Genomic DNA, 16,728 nt, shown 5'->3' with positions numbered 1-16,728 from the left:
GGTGGTAAGTTATTAAATGCTGTAAAGAGTTTTTATGAGGATAGTGAGGCTCAGGTTAGGGTGTGTAGAAGAGAGGGAGATTACTTCCCGGTAAAAGTAGGTCTTAGACAGGGATGTGTAATGTCACCATGGTTGTTTAATATATTTATAGATGGGGTTGTAAAAGAAGTAAATGTTAGGGTGTTCGGGAGAGGGGTGGGATTAAATTTTGGGGAATCAAATTCAAAATGGGAATTGACACAGTTACTTTTTGCTGATGATACTGTGCTTATGGGAGATTCTAAAGAAAAATTGCAAAGGTTAGTGGATGAGTTTGGGAATGTGTGTAAAGGTAGAAAGTTGAAAGTGAACATAGAAAAGAGTAAGGTGATGAGGGTATCAAATGATTTAGATAAAGAAAAATTGGATATCAAATTTGGGAGGAGAAGTATGGAAGAAGTGAATGTTTTCAGATACTTGGGAGTTGACGTGTCGGCGGATGGATTTATGAAGGATGAGGTTAATCATAGAATTGATGAAGGAAAAAAGGTGAGTGGTGCGTTGAGGTATATGTGGAGTCAAAAAACGTTATCTATGGAGGCAAAGAAGGGAATGTATGAAAGTATAGTAGTACCAACACTCTTATATGGATGTGAAGCTTGGGTGGTAAATGCAGCAGCGAGGAGACGGTTGGAGGCAGTGGAGATGTCCTGTCTAAGGGCAATGTGTGGTGTAAATATTATGCAGAAAATTCGGAGTGTGGAAATTAGGAAAAGGTGTGGAGTTAATAAAAGTATTAGTCAGAGGGCAGAAGAGGGGTTGTTGAGGTGGTTTGTTCATTTAGAGAGAATGGATCAAAGTAGAATGACATGGAAAGCATATACTGTAAATCTATAGGGGAAGGAAAGAGGGGTAGGGGTCGTCCTCGAAAGGGTTGGAGAGAGGGGGTAAAGGAGGTTTTGTGGGCGAGGGGCTTGGACTTCCAGCAAGCATGCGTGAGCGTGTTAGATAGGAGTGAATGGAGACGAATGGTACTTGGGACCTGACGATCTGTTGGAGTGTGAGCAGGGTAATATTTAGTGAAGGGATTCAGGGAAACCGGTTATTTTCATATAGTCAGACTTGAGTCCTGGAAATGGGAAGTACAATGCCTGCACTTTAACCCTTTGACTGTTTTGGTCGTATATATACGTCTTACGAGCCAGTGTTTCAGACGTATATATACTCAATAATTCTAGCGGCTTCAAATCAAGCGGAAGAAAGCTGGTGGGCCCACATGTGAGAGAATATGTCTGTGTGGTCAGTGTGCACCACATAAAAAAATCCTGCAGCACACAGTGCGTAATGAGAAAAAAACTGATCGTTTTATTTGGATTAAAACACCGACTTTGAGGTGTATTTTCGTATAGTATTTATCGATATATTTGCGTTTTCATGGTCTTAGGTGATAAAATGGAAAACATATTACAGAAATAGAGATGATTTTCATTACTTTGACGATGAAAACGACCTTGAAATTGAGCTCAAAGTAGCGGAAATGTTCAATTTTTACCAATGTTCAGGAGTAAACAAATCACACCACACGTCCAATACACGTCAACTGGGGAGTCTAATATTCTTTCACTAGTGCACTGATATTATTTATACCATTTTTACAATAATGCAGTAGTCTGCATAACAGTAAATTTTGTATTTTTTTGTATGAATAAAAAATCAAAATAGAAAGCAATAATACTATAAGAGGGGCCTAGAGATGTGACTAATGAACAGAGGATATGTTATTTTAGTGCCAAGAATGTCTACCTTGTTTATTCTGGACCCTATTTTGAAATTGGCACCTTTTTTAGTTTGCGTGAAATTGGCCAAATTGCCAATTTCTGACCACAATATTGGGTAGTCCAAATTGGTAAATGGGAGGTTTCTTGTACTCAGCTGATAGATAAAATGGAGTTCTAAAGAAATAACTATGAGTTTGGTCAACTGAAACAACGGAATTGGCTGAAAATAGGGCTCAAAGTCGGCGAAATCGCCGATACGCATATGTCGCTGAGACTGTTATCTTCGCAGGAGCGTAATTCCATGAGTTTTCGACCAAATTTCAAACTTTTGGTGTCATTACCATCGGGAAAAGATTCTCTATCATTTCGTAAGAAAAAATAATTTTTTTTTTCAAAAATTTAGCGACATAGAATGAGTTTCAGAAAGGGGCCTGAAACAGTCAAAGGGTTAAAAGAGGGGTTTGGGATATTGGCAGTTTGGAGGGATATGTTGTGTATCTTTATACGTATATGCTTCTAAGCTGTTGTATTCTGAGCACCTCTGCAAAAACAGTGATAATGTGTGAGTGTGGTGAAAGTGTTGAATGATGATGAAAGTATTTTCTTTTTGGGGATTTTCTTTCTTTTTTTTTTGGGTCACCCTGCCTCGGTGCGAGATGGCCGACTTGTTGAAAAAAAAAAAAAAAAAAATTATGACTTTACTTGTACCTAAATAAACTTACTAATGGTTACACTAGCAGCTCTCCTTAGAAGTGTGACAAGTTCAGTCCTCAGCATCCCTTACACATACCTTGCCCATAAGTACTGTAAAATTACTAACTGCTGTGAAATACCATTATTTATACACTACATTCTTTTTTATTATAATAATTATACTGTACACTACATTTTGCTTTAAACAGAGCAACTCGGTAAGAGCATGGTTTAATGAAATGTAGTCTCTAAAGGTTTGCTCTACACATAGTGTGTGTGTACCACACATTTACCTGGCAGGAGTCTCTGTCTCTCTCTCCTGCACACAGCATGTCCTGGGTGATGCCCAAAGGTACGTTGAAAGGGTTCTTCACTATGGTAGAGCAGTTGAGGCGCTCCACCACTGGTACTCTCACCTTCTGCAAAACCTTTGACATCTCCCGGATTCCTGAAAACATACCAAAGGGCATAGTACTTTGGTAACTGAAGTGGTGCTGTAATTAGGAAATTTAAATGGTGTAATAGTGAAAAAGGCACTGTAGTTAGAATAGTTAAGTAGGTCTGAAAGAGCAGCACAGGAATACTGAACCTGAGATGCCTGTAATAATTTTGGTAGAATTACCGACAGTATGTACAGTAAAAGGACACTAGTGCAACTAATGTGACATTTTTTATTGTGGCAATGTTTCGCTCTCCAGGAGCTTTGTCAAGCCGTTACATAACGGCTTGACAAAGCTCCTGGAGAGTGAAACGTTGCCACAATAAAAAATGTCACATTAGTTGCACTTGTGTCCTTTTACTTTACATACTGAGAGGCCTGAACAACACTAGCATTCAGAGAACAGATGATATTGAAGATAATAATTTCCAGTAGTTGGGTTCATGATGCTATATAAAGGGCTCTTGATTAAAGGAATTAGAGCTGCTATCCCTTCTCTTGGCTCAAACTTGATTACCTCTCATTCTCCAGGTGTTGTGTGTGTCTGTTGGCACTGAGACTTGTCACTGTGTTCCACTATGCATTCACTGACTTCCCTACAAAGGGCGAGTCCAGCAGGGATCATACAACACCTGGGGAATGGGAGGTAATCAGGTTTGATCCACGAATGGGATAAGTAAATTCAATTCCTTGGACCAAGAACCCTTTAGCAGCATCAAAGCATTGCCCTTGGACGGGTTCTTGATAATTGTAACTGCGTGCAAGCTTTTATCTATTTAAATTTTCCAAATAATTCATTTGGCATTGCTGATAAGGGTGAAATAGACAGCAAAATACTTCCAACGTTAAGATGATATAGTACGTATCTGTCTAGTACTCACCTAATTGTGGTTGCAGGGGTCGAGACTCAGCTCCTGGCCCTGCCTCTTCATTGATCGCTACTAGGTCCTCTCTCTGCTCTCTGAGCTTTGTCATACCTCATCTTAAAGCTATGTATGGTTCCTGCCTCCACTACATCACTTGCTAGACTATTCCACTTCCTGACAACTCTATGACTGAAGAAATACTACTAACATCCCTACTAACATCCTGTCTCTGTCCACCTTATCTATTCCATGCAGTATTTTGTATGTTGTTATCATGTCTTCCCTGACCCTCCTGTCCTCCAGTGTCGTCAGGCCGATTTTCCTCAACTTTTCTTCGTAGGACATTCCCCTGAGTTCTGGAACTACCATTGTTGTGTGTGTACTCATATTTGTAACTGCAGAGGTTGATTCTTAGATCCTGACCCTACCTCATAACTCGCCACACTCCAGATTCGCTCCTTCTTAGCCTCATGGGCCCTACTGAACCTGCTCTTAAAACTGTGTGTGTGCACGTGCATAGCCACCATGGCCAAAACTGTAGCAAGTATTGCAATTACCTGCAGTATATCCCCAGCCTGTCACAGTGAGGTGTTTGCCAGTGTAGTCCTCTAGTGGGTAGTGGGGCAGGCAGGCCGGCAAAACCCTCCTGGTGAACTTGGCCTGTAACGATACACATCTATCACTGCTGCACCTACTCAATACCCATCAGTTGCCACAAGGCCCTCCAAGACTATGGATTCATTAATCCAAGGAATTGGAGCTACAATCCTTTCCCTTGGATCAAATGTAATTATTTACCACTTCCCCATTCACTGTATTTTCCATATGGGTTTATTTTCCCAATGAATAATAATACAACAATAAAAATATTTTTTTTAACACGTTGGCCGTTTCCTACTGAGGCAGGGTGACCCAAAAAGAGAGAAAAAAAACTTTTATCATCGTTTAACACTTTCACCATCATTCATACATAATCACTGTCTTTGCAGAGGTGCTCAGATACAACAGTTTAGATGTCACTCTAAACAGCCAATATCCCAAACCCCTCCTTTAAACTGCAGGAATTACACTTCCCACCTCCAGGACTCAAGTCCAGCTAATCGGTTTCCCTGAATCCCTTTACAAAATATTAACCTGCTCACACTCCAACAGCTTGTCAGGTCCCAAAAACCATTCACTCCTATCTAACACGCTCACACATGCTTGCTGGAAGTCCAAGCCCCTTGCCCACAAAACCTCCTTTACCTCCTTCGTCCAATAATAATAATAATAATAATGCCAGAAGGTATGACACAGTGCCTAGGGAAAGGAAGATAATCAAGTTTGGTAGGAATGATATAGATGAAATTTGTTTAATAAGAGCCCTTCACTCATCTGCCGTTTACATCACTTTTACAGAACATAGTACATTTGAAGGGTAATATAGTGACAGTATTGTTAAGATAATGACCAAAACAAACACCTTATATTAATTACAAATTTAAATATTATTAATATTCATGGGGAAACAATAAACTTGTAGGAGCCATAGAGCACCCAGGGACTGGGTGGTAATCAGGTTCAATCCAAGTAAAGGGTGAGAAGCCAAAATTCACTGTCATCAAGGCACCTCCCTCCTTGACAGGGATAAATTTAAATAAAAACAATGAATTACTTTCACTCAAAAAAAAATTTGCAGCAATACCTGGAAGTTTATGTCTGACATTTCAGAATTAGTGTACACATTAAAAATGTACTCATTAGATGTACACACTGAATTGTCAAGATACAGGGGGGCACCATTTATATGGCGGGTTAGGTTCCAGGCTACTGCCATAAAATAGAAATCACCATAAATGCATCACACTTTTTCATTTATAAATGCTTCATAACATGTTCTTACTATCATATATTAGCAATAGAACTAGGTATTAAAAAACAACAAAAAAGTAAAATACTCATACAGTACACTCATTGCTTACTTTAAAATATTTGTAGTCTTAATGTAGCCCCTTGCTCCAAGCATTTTAGTTACTTACGACACACATGGCTGACGGAGGAAGAATTCTGTTCCACTTTCCCATGGAGAATAAGTGTAAATATAAAACTTTATTTCCTAAGATAGCTAGCCCCTCAAGTGAGTTGGTTATCATATGATTTCAGAATCATGTCATGTAATTTCCCCAGATAACAATGCTCTCAGGTGATCATGGGACACAAGGGAAACAGCAAAGCATTCACACACAAATGCACATACATATTCATATTCATGTTTCTCTCTCTCTCTCTCTCTCCTACCACCTACCGGAGTTTTAAGCCTTAGGAGGGCAATATCGTGGTAATTCATTCGGCCAGTATAGTGAGGGTAAATCTCCTCCATCTCCACCTCTATAACTTGTTCCATCGAAGCCATTTCAATGGGATCACTCTTGGTAGCAGCTGCTGGGTTGCCAGAGAAGTTCACTTTGTAGGGTACCCAGTCCACCTCTGCAGCAGCAAGATCAACGGGATCAACGACTCCACTAAGGTGGTGTCTTTGCAGATCGGCTGCACCATACAGGGATGAGGGGATGGAGCCTTTAATGACCTCAATAAAGGTCCCAGAGGAATCGTGAAAGCGGTCGTGTTCTCCAAGTTTGGCCCAGAATGTCAGTCCCTTTCTGGAGAGAGAAAAAAAAAGAAAAATAGAATTACAGGGGATTTCTTTGATTAAAGATGTGATGGTTGTTGCTATAACTAGGGTTCTTTGTACTAACAGGACCTATTAATTTATCAATTTCTCTCTGAACCAGTATACTGGCACAGTTATCCTGCTCTCTATGATAACATAATGAATATTCTACAGCTTCTTGCCATGCCCAAGAGTATCGGGCCACCATGTCCCAGTGGTATGCTAGATTGGCCCCTCAGATTAGTTTGTTCTCTCTCTCTACTCACTTATTTGTGGTTGCAGGGGTGATTCACAGCTCCTGGCCCTGCCTCTTTGCTGGTTGTTCAACTTCCTGACAACTCTATGACTGAAGAAATACTTCCGACCATCCCGGTTTCATATGAGTTTTCAACTTCCAGTTACTGTGTCCTTGTTTCTGTGTCACATCTCTGAAACATTCTGTCCCTGTCTGCCTTGTCAAGTCCTCTCAGTATTTTATATGTCATTATCATGTTTCCCCTATCCCTCCTGTCCTCCAGTGTCATCAGGCTGATTTCCCTTAACCTCTCCTTATCTCCTGAGACTAGTATTATTGCAAACCTTTGCACTTTCTCCAATTTCTTGATGTACTTGACCAGGTGTGGGTTCCAAACTGGTGCTGCATACTCCAATTTGGACCTGATGTACACACTGCACTGTCTTGAATGACTCCTTACTCATGTTGAAATGCCATTCTTAGGTTTGCCAGGTGCCCACATGCTGTAGCAGTTATTTGGTTGATGTGCACTTCAAGAGATATGCTCGGTATGATACTCACCCCAAGATCCTTTTCCTTGAGTGAGGTTTGCAACCTTTGGCCTCCTAATCCTGTACTCCACCTACAGTCTTTGACCTTCTGCAATCCTCATGACTTTGCACTTAGTGTGGTTAAATTCCAATTGTTGGACCAGGCTTGCAGCCTGCCCAGATCTCTTCTTAGTCTCACCTGATCCTCATCTGCTTGAATTCTCCGCATTAGCTTCACGTCATCTGCAAACAGGGACACTGAATCTATTCCTTCTGTCATGTCATTCACATGTACCTGAAACAGCACCGGCCCTACAACTGACCCCTGTGGAATCCTGCTCATCACATACACGCACTCTGACACCTTGTCACGTACCATCACTCACTGTTTTCTTCCTGTCAGGTATTCTCTGATCCATTGCAGTGCTTTTCCTGTTATTCCTGCCTACTCCTCTAGCTTTTGCACTAATCTCTTGTGCAGAACTGTGTCAAAAGCCTTCTTACAGTCCAAGAAAATGCAGTCTACCTACCCCTCTCTCTCTCTCCTGTGACCTTGTTGTAAAACTCCAGTAGGTTTGTGATGCAGACTTTCCCTTCCCTGTGTGTGTGTGTACTCACCTAGTTAAGGTTGCAGGGATCGAGTCCAAGCTCCTGGCCCCGCCTCTTCACTTGTCGCTACTAGGTCACTCTCCCTGAACCATGAGCTTTATCGTACCTCTGCTTAAAGCTATGTATGGATCCTGCCTCCACTACATCGCTTCCCAAACTATTCCACTTCCTGACTACTCTGTGGCTGAAGAAATACTTCCTAACATCCCTTTGATTCATCTGTGTCTTCAGCTTCCAACTGTGTCCTCGTGTTGCTGTGTCCAGTCTCTGGAACATCCTGTCTTTGTCCACCTTGTCAATTCCTCTCAGTATTTTGTAAGTCGTTATCATGTCTTCCCTATCTCTCCTGTCCTCCAGTGTTGTCAGGTTGATTTCCCTTAACCTCTCCTCATAGGACATACCTCTTAACTCTGGGACTAGTCTTGTTGCAAACCTTTGCACTTTCTCTAGTTTCTTTACATGCTTGGCTAGGTGTGGGTTCCAAACTGGTGCCGCATACTCCAATATGGGCCTAACGTACACGGTGTACAGGGTCCTGAACAATTCCTTATTAAGATGTCGGAATGCTGTTCTGAGGTTTGCCAGGCGCCCATATGCTGCGGCAGTTATTTGGTTGATGTGCGCTTCAGGAGATGTGCCTGGTGTTATACTCACCCCAAGATCTTTTTCCTTGAGTGATGTTTGTAGTCTCTGGCCCCCTAGACTGTACTCCGTCTGCGGTCTTCTTTGCCCTTCCCCAATCCTCATGACTTTGCACTTGGTGGGATTGAGCTCCAGGAGCCAGTTGCTGGACCAGGTCTGCAGCCTGTCCAGATCCCTTTGTAGTTCTGCCTGGTCTTCAATCGAATGAACTCTTCTCATCAACTTCATGTCATCTGCAAACAGGGACACCTCGGAGTTTATTCCTTCCGTCATGTCGTTCACAAATACCAGAAACAGCACTGGTCCTAGGACTGACCCCTGTGGGACCCCGCTGGTCACAGGTGCCCACTCTGACACCTCGCCACGTACCATTACTCGCTGCTGTCTTCCTGACAAGTATTCCCTGATCCATTGCAGTGCCTTCCCTGTTATCCCTGCTTGGTCCTCCAGTTTTTGTACTAATCTCTGGTATGGTACTGTGTCAAATGCCTTCTTGCAGTCCAAGAAAATGCAATCCACCCACCCCTCTCTCTCTTGTCTTACTGCTGTCACCATGTCATAGAACTCCAGTAGGTTTGTGACACAGGATTTCACGTCTCTGAAGCCATGTTGGCTGCTGGTGATGAGATCATTCCTTTCTAGGTGTTCCACCATTCTTCTGACAATCTTTTCCATGATTTTGCATACTATACATGTCAGTGACACTGGTCTGTAGTTTAGTGCTTCATGTCTGTCTCCTTTTTTAAAGATTGGGACCACATTTGCTGTCTTCCATGCCTCAGGCAATCTCCCTGTTTCAATAGATGTATTGAATATTGTTGTTAGGGGTACACATAGCGCCTCTGCTCCCTCTCTCAGGACCCATGGAGAGATGTTATCTGGCCCCATTGCCTTTGAGGTATCTAGCTCACTCAGAAGCCTCTTCACTTCTTCCTCGGTTGTGTGTACTGTGTCCAGCACATGGTGGTGTACCCCACCTCTCCATCTTTCTGGAGCCCCTTCTGTCTCCTCTGTGAACACTTCTTTGAATCTCTTGTTGAGTTTCTCACATACTTCACGGTCATTTATTGTTGTCACTCCTCCTTCCTTCCTTAGCCTGATTACCTGGTCCTTGACGGTTGTTTTCTTCCTGATGTGGCTGTATAACAGCTTCGAGTCAGATTTGGCTTTTGCTGCTATGTCGTTTTCATATTGACGTTGGGCCTCCCTTCTTATCTGTGCATATTCGTTTCTGGCTCTACGACTGCTCTCCTTATTCTCCTGGGTCCTTTGCCTTCTATATTTCTTCCATTCCCTAGCACACTTGGTTTTTGCCTCCTTACATCTTTGGGTGAACCATGGGCTCTTCCTGGCTTCTTCATTATTCCTATTACCCTTGGGTACAAACCTCTCCTCAGCCTCCTTGCACATTGTTGCTACATATTCCATCATCTCATTAACTGGCTTCCCTGCCAGTTCTCTGTCCCACTGAACCTCATTCAGGAAGTTCCTCATTCCTGTGTAGTCCCCTTTCCTGTAGTTTGGTTTCATTTGTCCTGGCCTTCCTGCTTCCCCCTCCACTTGTAGCTCTACTGTGTATTCGAAGCTCAAAACCACATGATCGCTGGCCCCAAGGGGTCTTTCATATGTGATGTCCTCAATATCTGCACTACTCAAGGTGAATACTAAGTCCAGTCTTGCTGGTTCATCCTCTCCTCTCTCTCTTGTAGTGTCCCTTACGTGTTGGTACATGAAGTTTTCCAGTACCACCTCCATCATCTTAGCCCTCCATGTATCTTGGCCCCCATGTGGGTCCAAGTTCTCCCAATCGATCTCCTTGTGGTTAAAGTCACCCATGATCAGGAGCTTTGCCCTGCATGCATGAGCTCTTCTGGCCACTCTAGCCAGTGTGTCAACCATCGCTCTATTACTCTCGTCATACTCTTGCCTTGGCCTCCTGCTGTTCTGTGGTGGGTTATACATCACTGCAATTATCACCTTGGGACCACCAGAGTGAAGCGTTTCCGCTATGTAATCACTTTTTTCTCTGCTGTCTCCTCTCTCCAGCTCATCAAAATTCCATCGGTGTTTGATCAACAATGCCACTCCTCCACCCCCCCTGTTCCTTCTGTCTTTTCTCAGGATCTGGTATCCCGCTGGAAAGATGGCATCTGTTATCATACCTGTAAGCTTGGTTTCTGTGATCGCTATGATGTCTGGTGATGCCTCTTTGACTCTTTCGTGCCACTCCTCCCACTTGTTTGTTATTCCATCAGCGTTTGTGTACCATACCTTCAGTTTCCTTTCCAACACTGTGGTTTGGGGGCCTGTGGGGGTGGGAGACCTGGTAGCATACTGTGGGATTCTATGGTTGGGGGTTGGGTGGAAGCTGTGGGTATGGATTGTATTGTGTTGGGATGGTGTGATAGGTTGTGGGGTTCTGAGGATAGTTGTGTGTGTGCTTGCCCTTGCTGCTCTGTTCTGCTCTGACTGACCTCTGCTGGTTCCATCCTTGTCTCTTTTCCTAGCTCCTTTCGCTTTTTTGTCCTCTCCCTCAGCTGCTGTCTCTCTGTTAGTGTTCTGTCTCTGTCTAGGAACACCTTCTTGTACTCTTCCGAGCTTTTCAACCGTGGTTTCTCTTGGAGGATCCTGTTCCGCACTGTTTCTGTCCTGAGAATCAGCTTGATCGGTCGGTTTCTCCCCTTCAAGTACCCCCTTATTCTCTGAAAATTTACAATCTCATCCATGTCTTCTCCCCCTATTTCCGTGATGATTTTCTCAATCTCCTTTCTTTCTTCCTGCCGTCTTTCAGTGTGTGTCCTTTCCTCTCTCTCCCGAAGCCCATGGGTAATCACTGATTTTGCCCTTTCCTCCTCCCATTGCCTCTCCCTCTGTGACTCTGGTTCCTGTCTGTATGTGGTCATTTTCTTCCTTGATTTTTCCAGTGGCTCTTGGTAGCATGGTTGTGCCTCAGCATTCGACCTATCTCCCTCTCCATCTGCACCCATCTGCTCTTCCCTTCCACTCCCTATCCCTTCTTTGCAGGCTGATATGACCTTAGCATAATTCATATCTCCTTCCTTCCTGTTCAGCTTCTCATCTTCGTATGGTGTGTCTTCTCTGGTCACTACCCCTGAGACTTGCTTCAGCCTGTTTACCTCAAATTTACCCTGGCTACTGCAGTTTCGACTTGTGCCTCCCACTTCTTCGTCTCCTTCTCCAACCTCTTTTCCCATTTCACAGAGAGCTCTTTCTCCATTTTTTCAGAAAGCTCTCCTAATTTTCTCTCCCATTCTTGCTCTATCCTTTTTCCACTGTTCCTCCATCCATTCCTCCCTACCAGTACCATCTGATCCCTGATTCCTGCGAGTCCCAACCATTTTTTTTTTTTTTAGTGAAAGAGAGAGAGAAAGAGAAAAAGAAAAAGGGGGAGAGAGTGAGAGATAGGGAGAGAGAGAAGGGGAGCCTAGAAGGAGGGGAAGAGAAGGGAAAAAGGGGGAGAAAGTGAGAGAGAGGGAAAAGGTAAGAGAGAGGGGGGAGTGACAAGGGAAGAGAGAGAGAGAGAGAAAAGAGTAAGAGAGGAAGAGAGAGAGGGAGAGGGAGAAAGAGAGGAAGAGAGACAGAGTGAGAGGAAGAGAGAGGATGAGAGAAAGGGGGAGAGAGAGAGAGGAAGAAAGAGAGAGAGGAAGAAAGAGAGAGAGGAAGAGAGAGAGAGAGGAAGAGAGAGGAGAGGGAGAGAGATGGGGGGGAAAGGAAGGGTTATAGGGTCACTTCACAGGAAGGTGTAAAATCCTGTATATGTGTGTGTGTGTGTCTGTATGTGTGTGTGTGTGTGCGTGTGTGTGTGTGTGTGTGTGTGCGTGTGTGCGTGTGTGTGTGTGTGCGTGTGTGCGTGTACTCCCCTATTTGTACTCCTATTTGTGGTTGCAGGGGTCGAGTCTTAGCTCCTGTGTGCCTCTTCACCGTGTTGTCTGGGCCCTCTCTCTCCCCGCTCCATGAGTTTATCAAACCTCGTGTGTGTGTCTGTGTATGGTTCTGTGTGTGTGTGTCTGTGTGTGTGTGTCTGTGTGTGTGTGTCTGTGTGTGTGTGTCTGTGTGTGTGTGTCTGTGTGTGTGTGTCTGGGTGTGTGTGTCTGGGTGTGTGTGTCTGTGTACTCACCTAATTGTGGTTGCAGGGGTCGAGACTCAGCTCCTGGCCCCGCCTCTTCACTGATTGCTACTAGGTCCTCTCTCTCTCTGCTTCCTGAGCTGTATCATACCTCTTCTTAAAACTATGTATGGTTCCTGCCTCCACTACTTCACTTGCTAGGCTATTCCACTTCCTGACAACTCTATGACTGAAGAAATACTTCCTAACGTCCCTGTGACTCGTCTGAGTCTTCAGCTTCCAGTTGTGACCCCTTGTCCCTGTGTCCCCTCTCTGGAACATCCTATCTCTGTCCACCTTGTCTATTCCCCGCAGTATCTTGTATGTCGTTATCATGTCTCCCCTGACCCTTCTGTCCTCCAGTGTCGTCAGTCCGATCTCCCTCAACCTTTCCTCGTACGACATTCCCCTGAGCTCTGGGACTAGCCTTGTTGCAAACCTTTGTACTTTCTCTAACTTCTTGACATGCTTGACCAGGTGTGGGTTCCAGACTGGTGCTGCATACTCCAGTATGGGCCTAACATACACAGTGTACAGTGTCTTGAATGATTCCTTATTAAGGTATCGGAACGCTATTCTCAGGTTTGCCAGGCGCCCGTATGGTGCAGCAGTTATTTGGTTGATGTGTGCCTCCGGTGATGTGCTCAGTGTTATGGTCACCCCAAGGTCTTTCTCCCTGAGTGAGGTCTGTAGTCTTTGTCCACCTAGCCTTTAATCTGTCTGCGGTCTTCTTTGCCCCTCCCCAATCTTCATGACTGCATTTGGCTGGATTGAATTCGAGAAGCCAGTTACTGGACCACATGTCCAGCCTGTCCAGGTCTCTTTGCAGTCCTGCCTCATCCTCATCCGATTTAATTCTTCTCATCAACTTCACATCATCTGCGAATAGGGACACTTCAGAGTCTATTCCTTCCATCATGTCGTTCACATATATCAAAAATAGCACTGGTCCTAGAACTGACCCCTGTGGGACCCCGCTGGTCACAGGCGCCCACTGTGATACCTCTTCACGTACCATGACTCGTTGCTGCCTCCCTGTCAGGTATTCCCTGATCCATTGTAGTGTCCTCCCTGTTACATGCACCTGATCCCCCAGCTTCTGCACTAATCTCTTGTGGGGAACTGTGTCAAAGGCCTTTCTGCAGTCTAGGAAAACGCAATCTACCCACCCCTCTCTCTCGTGTCTTACTTCTGTTACCTTGTCATAAAACTCCAGGAGGTTTGTGATACAAGATTTGCCTTCCATGAACCCATGCTGGTTTTCATTTATAATCTTGTTCCTTTCCAGGTGTTTGACCACTCTCCTCCTGATAATCTTCTCCATGACTTTGCACACAATACATGTTAGAGATACAGGTCTGTAGTTTAGCGCCTCATTTCTATTTCCTTTCTTAAATATGGGACTACATTAGCTGTCTTCCATTTCTCAGGTAGTTGCCCAGTTTCAATGGATGTGTTGAAGATTGTGGTTAGAGGCATGCACAGCATCTCTGCTCCTTCTCTAAGGACCCATGGGGAGATATCCGGTCCCATCGCCTTTGAGGTGTCAAGGTCACTTAGGAGCTTCTTCACCTCCTCCTCAGTTGTTCGTATGTCATCCAACACTTGTTGGTATATTCCCTCTTGATGTTCCCTTCTGTGCTGTCTTCCCACAGCCCTTCCTGTCTCTACTGTAAAAACTTCCTTAAATCTCCTGTTCAGCTCCTCACATACCTCCTGATCATTTCTTGTGAGTTCACCACCTTCTGTCCTTAATCTGATCACCTGGTCTTTGACTGTTGTCTTCCTCCTGATGTGGCTATACAACAGTTTCAGGTCAGTCTTGATTCTCGATGCTATGTCATTTTCATACTGTCGCTGGGCCTCCCTCCTTACCTGTGCATACTCATTCCTGGCTCTGCGACTGATCTCCCTATTTTCGTGTGTTCTCTGCCTTCTGTACTTTTTCCATTCTCTATTGCACTTTGTTTTTGCCTCCTTACACCGTCGGGTAAACCAGGGGCTCGGTCTGGTCTTCCCGTTGTTACTGTTGTCCTTGGGAATAAATCTTTCCACTGCCTCCTTGCATTTTGTTGTTACATATTCCATCATTTCATTTACTGGCTTTCCTGCCAGTTCTCTGTCCCACTGGACCTCCCACAGGAAGTTCTTCAACCCTATGTAGTCCCCTCTTTTATAGTCAGGCTTTTCCCATTCAACTCCTGTTATTCTCTCCACTTGCAGCTCTACTATGTATTCAAAGCACAGAACCACGTGGTCGCTAGCTCCTAGGGGACTCTCATACTTGATGTCCTCAATGTCTGAGCTGCCCAGGGTGAACACAAGGTCCAATCTTGCTGGTTCATCCTCCCCTCTCACTCTGGTAGTGTCCTTAACATGTTGGTGCATGAGGTTTTCCAGCACCACGTCCAACATCTTGGCTCTCCATGTTTCGGGACCCCCATGTGGTTCCAGGTTTTCCCAGTCAATCTCCCTGTGGTTGAAATCCCCCATAACCAGCAACTTTGCTCTGCTGGAGTGAGCTCTTCTTGCCACCTCAGCAAGTGTGTCCATCATTGTGTGTGTGTCTGTGTGTGTGTGTCTGTGTGTGTGTGTCTGTGTGTGTGTGTCTGTGTGTGTGTGTGTCTGTGTGTGTGTGTCTATGTGTGTGTGTTTGTGTATGTGTGCCTGCATGCCTGTGTGAGATATACATGTATATGTATCTTTCCTCTTTCAACAAACCATCCCTATCTCACCGAGGTAGTGTGGCCCAAAGAGAAAAATGAAAGTTTCTCTTTTTAAATTTAGTAATACATGCAGGAGAAGGGGTTACTAGCCCCTTGCTCCCGGTATTTTAGTCGCCTCTTATGACACACATGGCTTACAGAGGAAGAATTCTGTTCCACTTCTCCATGGAGATAAGCAGAAAAACTGAGCAACATACTCGTTTACCGACCACTCAGACCTACTACTCGTTTACCGGCCACTCAGACCTACAACCAGTATGCAAACCTAAATAATGTATATTAGAGATGATTTCCTCTATTCTGTTTATTACAATATATAGTACACTACTGTATAAACATTTTAAAAATATACCAGAAATGTTAAAAATGGTGCAAAGGTGACATTAAAAAAATATCTAAAGATGGTTGACACAAACCCACTACCAATATAGTGTACTCCTTGCTTAACGACCAATTCGCTCACTGACCCACTCTTAGGAATGGAACCCTGTAGATAAATGAGGAAAGACTGTATATGTATGTGTCTATGTATGTGAATAAGTATGAGAGAGAGAGAGAGAAAGAAAAAGAGAGAAAGAGAGAGAGAAAAAAAAGAAAGAGGGAGACTGCACTGTTAAGTTTATGAACAGTATATACATACTGTAAATTACCATTATCTTTATGTAACTTTTCTTTTAAATTATAAAGTAAATAACATGACGTATTGTGTGTACGTATATATAAATATGGTTAATGGTGCCAAAACTCTTAACTTGGAAATAGTAAGAAACTCGTTATGCCCTTGCTTGGCCCCGAGGCACTGCTCTGTGAGGCAAGGTGGTGCGTCAACCCCAGACTAAATGTCAGCACGATCTGAACCTTGAGTGTTCGCATCTGAAATAATTATGAACTCCAGGATTAAAGTTACTGGATATATTTTTCTTGAAATATCCAGGTGACTGCAAATCATTTAAAAAAATTTTATATTCATTTAAGGATTAAATTAGGAAATTGTAATAAATTAGTTTTATACAGTTAGAATAAATTAAGTTATACTTACTGTTTTGTCTTCATTAAACTTAGAATAAAAAATATGAGGTACTTGGTTTTTTCCTCTTAAGTTTTTAATTTTGATCATTAATATTTTTGTGTGGTCCATTACTTTTTATACACATGAAATGTTCTGCATAACTATAGACTTCCCGCATGTATAACTGTCACCCATCTCCATATAAATATTCTTTCATGATGCAATAAAATTATTGTATGTATTATTATTTAAAAAAATAGATCTGCTTAGCATCTCTCACTTGATATCAAGTGCTTAACAATTAACTTACGCAGTAGAAGGGAAGAAGAGGCAGTGTGCTGCGGTGAGGATGTAGTGAGGAGAGATAAGGGTACCACCACAGAAGTACTTGATAGGTCTGTTCCATTTCTTGGTGCCGATGATGGCCTGCCCAGAGGGTAGCATAT

General features: G+C 43.5%; 1 protein-coding gene across 2 annotated transcripts in view; it reads right to left on the bottom strand.

Annotated features, from left to right (window-relative positions):
* LOC128702807 (trypsin 3A1-like) overlaps positions 1 to 16,728 on the bottom strand; it is a 28,405-nt gene that overhangs the window by 4,068 nt on the left and 7,609 nt on the right. For both annotated transcript variants that reach the window (XM_070102036.1, XM_070102037.1), the window contains 4 exons: positions 16,593 to 16,708; positions 6,040 to 6,394; positions 4,313 to 4,415; positions 2,744 to 2,898 (listed from right to left, as the gene is read on the bottom strand). In XM_070102036.1, coding sequence (XP_069958137.1) covers positions 2,744 to 2,898; positions 4,313 to 4,415; positions 6,040 to 6,394; positions 16,593 to 16,708 — 729 coding nt within the window. The remainder of the gene's footprint in view (positions 1 to 2,743; positions 2,899 to 4,312; positions 4,416 to 6,039; positions 6,395 to 16,592; positions 16,709 to 16,728) is intronic.

Source organism: Cherax quadricarinatus, chromosome 79, assembly GCF_038502225.1.
Source record: "Cherax quadricarinatus isolate ZL_2023a chromosome 79, ASM3850222v1, whole genome shotgun sequence".
In the NCBI taxonomy this organism is placed as follows: domain Eukaryota; kingdom Metazoa; phylum Arthropoda; class Malacostraca; order Decapoda; family Parastacidae; genus Cherax; species Cherax quadricarinatus.
The sequence above is the reverse complement of the archived record's forward strand: the minus strand, read 5'-3'. Positions and strand labels throughout refer to the sequence as shown.